We start from the raw sequence: 6187 nt of genomic DNA on the forward strand, positions 1-6187 counted from the left end.
ATAGTCACACACTTCCGCACAACATACCCTCACAAACCATATTCAATCTCAATACTATGACATTCTTGGGAGAAACAAACACATTTTTAACTTAAGATTAACATTCATTTTCCCAAATGGATCAATCATTCACAACCAAACTGGTGTTTATTTTCAATGTCCTACTACAATACTGATGTAAGTTCCTGAAAATTGTTCTTTTGAGCCATTGAAAAGTACAATTCACAACACCCTTCGGTTAACCAATGACCAATTTGTGGATGAAATCTACTACTGACAATCATCCACAAATCTAGGTCAAAAATATTTTTTTCATTCTTTACAATTGAAAAATGATGATGATGTTTGCACAGTGCTAATGTGCAATGAGCAATACTCATGTGTTGGCCCTATAGAATTATTATGTACCATCAGCAGAACTGTGAATGTATGAATACATGATTTTGATGATGCCAAAGAAGAATCAAACAAGGTTGCTTCAAAGGATAAACATTGCTTCAAGATTAATACAAGGTTGCTTCAACAAACAAAGCCTTGCTTCAAGATTAACTCAAGATCAAGCCTTGCCTCAAAACAAAGTGTTTCCAAGACATCCAAGGCTATGGTAATTGATTACCAGGCAGTGTAATCGATTACCAAAAGACAATTTTGAAAAATAGCTGTTAAAAAGGGTTTTGAATTTCAATTTTGAACCTGTAATCGATTATCGATCAGATGTTTGTAATCGATTACCAGCAACAGAACTCTTGAAATTCAAATTCAAAAGTCATGACCCTTCAAAATATAATTGTGTAATCGATTGTCAGAAACCTGTAATCGATTACCAATGAAAAAATTCAGAAAAAACTTTTTGAAAAGACACATCTCTTCAAACCATTTTGAAAAGACATGAAGGGCCTATATATATATGTGTCTAATTTCAAAAAGCAAGAGAGAGATATTCCAAGAAACCTTCATTGTCAAATGCTCTCTCAAAAACTCTTGGGCAAACACTTGCAAATCTATTGAGAGTTTATCCAAGAACTTCAAATTGTATTATCCACTCTAAAGGAGAGAAATCTTTCTGTTCTTCTCAGGAAGTCAATTGTAATCAAGAGACTGGTTGTCTCTTGAATTGTGAGTTTCCTGAACACAAGGGAAATGAATTCTTTGGGTGTTCAGAAGTTGTAAAAAGGTTTTTTTACAAAGTTAGTGAAAATCTCAAGTGGGTTGCTTGAGGACTGAACGTAGGCAAGAGAAGTGGCCGAACTAGTATAAATCAAGTTTGCATTTCTCTCTTCCCTTATCTCATTTATTTTATTGCAATCAATTTTATCTTACGCAATTAAAAGAACATTGTTAAATTGATTGATTCTTCTTCTTCTTCTACTTCTGCATTTTAAGCCTATCATTTAAAAGGGGTTAAAGTTTGTTAGTGGGAAAATTGTGAAACTTAATTTACCCCCCCCCCCCTTAAGTTATTGAGGCCACTTGTCCAACAAGAACAATTGATGATATACTCAACCTACTTTGATTCACCATCACTCTTACTCATGATGCAATGTTATATTACAACGATATGTGAAAGATACCACGACAAGACAATTTTTTGGATTACTTCTTCATTGGAACAAACCCAATAAGATTTCAAATTCCTTCGGGATGTAGCATCAAAAAACTCAAGGATGTCATCAGAGTTATGCCTATAGGGGTTCCCCTTTATGGAATTCACGAATCACAACTGGTCAGACAATTGTTCTTTCGACAGACATACCATACAAAATATTCAGAAAAATTAATCAAGTATCAAATAATAGAGTTGAAAACCAATGAAGACATGTTAGAGATGTTAATAGAATCAAACTACTGAAGCATTTTTGTCCAATAAAAATTTTATCTATTTTTAATAATCTAATAATCCAACTATTGGAAGAAAACATTTCTATTGCGCAACACCTTCTAAACTGTGATTAGTTTTGTCATTTTCATGTTTGAATTGTCATTGTTAATACATTCCATTATTTTCATTTTATTATGTTCATTTTATTATGTTTCAATCTCATTTTACTATTTTCAATTTTTATTGATAGTATTTTTCGCTAGTTGAGAATTTTAATTTTTTCATAGAATATAACTAACATGTCATGACTATATATTCATTGTGTTCTTTATAATACATAGTAAAAAAAAATCAAAAGATCAAAAGTCTTCTATAAATTAATTATTATCAATCAAACATATTATCAACATTTAAAAATTAAATAATATAAGCAAAAAAATTATATTTAAGAACAACATCATTTTCTTTAAAATTAAATGTCATTATTAAAAAATTTATATTCAATAAATTAATAATATTAAAATATTTAATTTTTTTATTAATGCAAAAATAATATTAAAAAACAATAATATTTTAGAATAATTACAATGTTAAATAAATTTATTTTTAAGTTTTTATTAATGTAAAAAATATTATAAAAAAATAATTAAAATATTAACTAAAAAATTTAAAATTTATTTTGAAAATACTATAATTAAAAAAAATGATCATTGAAAAGTCGGGTTGTCAGCTCCCGATTTCTCATAGCCTTAAAAATCAGGTGTTTTTGGAAATTAGTTATGAAAGTGTGTAATATTAGAAAGAGTGTAATAATTTAGAAAGAGAAAGTGTGTAATATTAAAATAAATATAAAATAAGTTTTGTTGCGTGGTCCTCGTGCTACTTTTAAAATATTAGCTGTGTGGTACCCGTGGTAAATATAAAATAATTTTTGTTATGATTTTGTCTAAGATTTAGGCATTTAGGGTGAACTCTCAGTTAAATTAGTGAGTTTCATGTTACTTAACCGTTGACCGGTTAATGGTTAACTTTAATAAATAGAATATTTTTATCATCATATTATTAACATAAAATATTTAAATTTTAGTAAAGATTAATTTTTTAAAAAAACTTAATCGATTACTTTTGATAAGATTTTCTTTTTCAAAGATTTATTTTTATCCATCATCTTGACTTTCCAACAATGCTAAATTCACTTTTTCTCTTTTTAACTTAAAAGATTGTTCAATAAAATATTGACCCGTTTTTTTTTATTAAAGACATCCTTTTTTTCTTTGAGAAACATTAAGTCTGTTTTTTTTTTCCCATTAAAAAATCATTCTTTTAAAAAGTAGAGATCATCAAGATTTTTGTTTTTTTTTTAACAAAATTTACTTCGTAATCACTATAGAGTTTTTTTAATCATCCAGGGGTAGTTTTATTTTTCAAAATTATCAAATAAATAAAAATAATTTTAAAATTAATTCTCAGGATAAATCGTAAAAGTAATTATGACTTTATAATAAGAAGTTATGAAATTTTTATATTTATTATAAATAAAAGTTATAAAAATAGTTACCACTTATCTTCAAAAAGGTTATTTTAATATACATAGATATTAAACTTATTTATAATTTAAAAGTAAAAAATAAAAGCTGATTGTATAGCTAGTAAGTAGTAACTAAAATTTAATAAAATGTAATATTTTTAAAAAATCCTAAAAAAATAAGATTGTTATTAATTTGATAATTTAAATAAAAAAAAATTAAATATTACATTTTATTAATATTTTAGTTACTACTTACCAGCTATACAATCAGTTTTTAGATATTAATAAATAAAATTTAATTAAATATAACTATTAGAACAAATTTGCTTAAAAAAAATAAAAAGTCCGTTGGCAATTTAATTAAATATATTTCAAATAGTTTTGCCGTGCGCACCACCCTTTTCCATATTTATTTTCACAGTCACCACTCTTATATCATGATGATGTTCTAAATTTATTAAAGAAATAAATAAATAAATAAATACCTTAAATGCTATTAAACACCTAATCAGTGAAAAGTGATTAGTTGGTGATTACTTAATTTTAGTTAATAGATCAGTTTTAATCTACATAATTAAAAAAATTAATTATTATTATTATTACTTTAATATTATTTAAAATAAAAATAAAATAGTGTAAAATGGGAAGATAAAAAATAATTACACTCTCAGTTAAATATAGATAGTGATTACTGTGAGCTCTCAGTTAATTACACTCTCAGATAAAAAATAATTTCAAAACTATCTTTATATAATTGTGGATTGCGGTGAGCTCTGCCTCCTGCCTCCCAGGTGAAAAAGAAAACACACTGACGAAGACAGTTCCTTCTAGAATTGATAGTATGCCTCTACACATTGCAATGCTCCCGTGGCTCGCAGTGGGTCATGTGAACCCTTATTTGGAGCTGTCAAAGATTCTTGCTCAAAAGGGACACTTTGTTACCTTTATAAGCACTCCAAAAAACATTGATGGCATGCCCAAAATCCCGGAAACCTTACAGCCATCCATCAAATTGGTGAGGCTACCCTTGCCACACACAGATCATCATCATCATCTCCCAGAAGATGCTGAGAGCACAATGGACATTCCCTCAAACAAAAGCTATTACCTCAAGCTGGCTTACGAGGCTCTCCAAGGCCCTGTATCGGAGTTGCTCAAAACTTCAAAGCCCGATTGGGTTTTTTACGATTTCGCAACCGAGTGGTTACCACCAATAGCCAAGAGCCTCAACATTCCCTGTGCACACTACAACTTAACCGCAGCGTGGAACAAAGTGTTCATTGATCCACCCAAGGATTATCAACTGAACAACTCAATTACGCTTCAAGACATGTGTCTCCCTCCCACGTGGCTTCCTTTCACCACAACCGTTCATCTCAGGCCTCACGAAATCAGAAGAGCAACAAGTTCTATCAAAGATTCGGACACAGGACGCATGGCAAATTTTGATCTCAGAAAGGCATATTCCAGCTGCGACATGTTTCTTCTCAGAACATGCAGAGAACTCGAAGGAGAATGGTTGGATTATCTTGCTCACAAGTACAAGGTTCCTGTGGTTCCGGTAGGGTTGGTTCCACCATCCATTCAGATAAGGGATGTTGAAGAGGAAGACAATAACCCTGACTGGGTCAAAATTAAGGATTGGTTGGACAAACAAGAGTCATCATCCGTGGTTTATATAGGGTTTGGGAGCGAGTTGAGGCTGAGTCAGCAGGACGTCACCGAGTTGGCTCATGGTATTGAGCTTTCTGGGTTGCGTTTCTTTTGGGCTTTGAGGAACCTGCAGAAAGAGGATTTGCCACATGGGTTTGAGGAGAGAACCAAGGAACGTGGCATTGTTTGGAAGAGTTGGGCACCCCAGATTAAGATCTTAGGCCATGCAGCTATTGGAGGATGCATCACTCACTGTGGTACCAATTCTCTCGTTGAGATGCTTAATTTTGGGCATGTGCTTGTGACTCTTCCCTATTTGCTAGACCAAGCTTTGTTTTCGAGGGTGCTAGAGGAAAAGAAAGTGGGTATTGAGGTGCCAAGGAGCGAGAAAGATGGGTCCTTTACTCGAGACGATGTGGCCAAGACATTAAAGTTGGCAATAGTAGATGAGGAAGGGAGTGATTATAGGAAGAATGCCAAAGAAATGGGCAAGGTTTTCAGTTCCACGGATCTTCATAGTCGATACATTGACGACTGCATTGTTGCTCTTCAAAAGTACAAGACTCCTAATTCCAACTGTTAAGCACGGCTATTCATGCCAGCAAGGATTCCACTCCAGTTTCTTCTCTGTTTTTGTTTTGCAATTAAGTTTTTCTTTTATTTCTGCAAATGCTTGAACTTTTATCCTTAAATATTTCCAATCTTCAATCATCATCATGTGTACGTTTAGTTTTGTAATAAAGAAGGTTATGAGTAATTACCTACCCATAATTGTTTTTTGTGCAATTATAGATACGACCCATACCACTACTACATATAACACATTTAGCAACATTTAAACCGTAACATTCGTAAAAAATTTGCTATTGCCTATTAAGTAAAATTTTTCTTAACGTTTATTAAAATAAATGTTACAATTTCTTAATAAGTAAAATTTTCAAACATTTGTTAAATAAACGTTATTTTTAGACTGATATCATTTTTAGATTGAATCAATTTATTTATTTTACATGATTTGTTGTTTCATTTTTGCTCTGAATCAATATAGACATTTTTGTTAAATGTACATTTATTTTTATCCCCAATCTCTCCCTCTTACTTTCTCATTGGGTTTTAATTAACTGAATATTCTCTTGCATTATTTTATATATCACAACTTGAACTGCTCTTGATAGTGGAGAAGCCTA

At 30.7% G+C, this 6187-nt stretch overlaps 1 protein-coding gene across 1 annotated transcript; it reads left to right on the forward strand.

Moving 5' to 3' along the window:
• Window positions 1–4108: 4108 nt before the first annotated feature.
• On the forward strand, window positions 4109–5771 carry SG-3 (putative glycosyltransferase UGT91H9). Its single transcript, NM_001361495.1, has one exon. The coding sequence runs from the start codon at window positions 4189–4191 to the stop codon at window positions 5581–5583; it is 1395 nt and encodes a 464-aa protein (NP_001348424.1). The 5' UTR covers window positions 4109–4188; the 3' UTR covers window positions 5584–5771.
• The last annotated feature ends 416 nt before the right edge of the window (window positions 5772–6187 follow it).

The sequence above is a fragment of the Glycine max genome, chromosome 10 (assembly GCF_000004515.6).
Source record: "Glycine max cultivar Williams 82 chromosome 10, Glycine_max_v4.0, whole genome shotgun sequence".
NCBI classification, from domain to species: domain Eukaryota; kingdom Viridiplantae; phylum Streptophyta; class Magnoliopsida; order Fabales; family Fabaceae; genus Glycine; species Glycine max.

What these genes read in the sequence shown, in the direction of transcription:
- SG-3 (NM_001361495.1), top strand. Translation starts at nt 4,189, where the DNA reads ATGCCTCTACACATTGCAATGCTCCCGTGGCTCGCAGTGGGTCATGTG.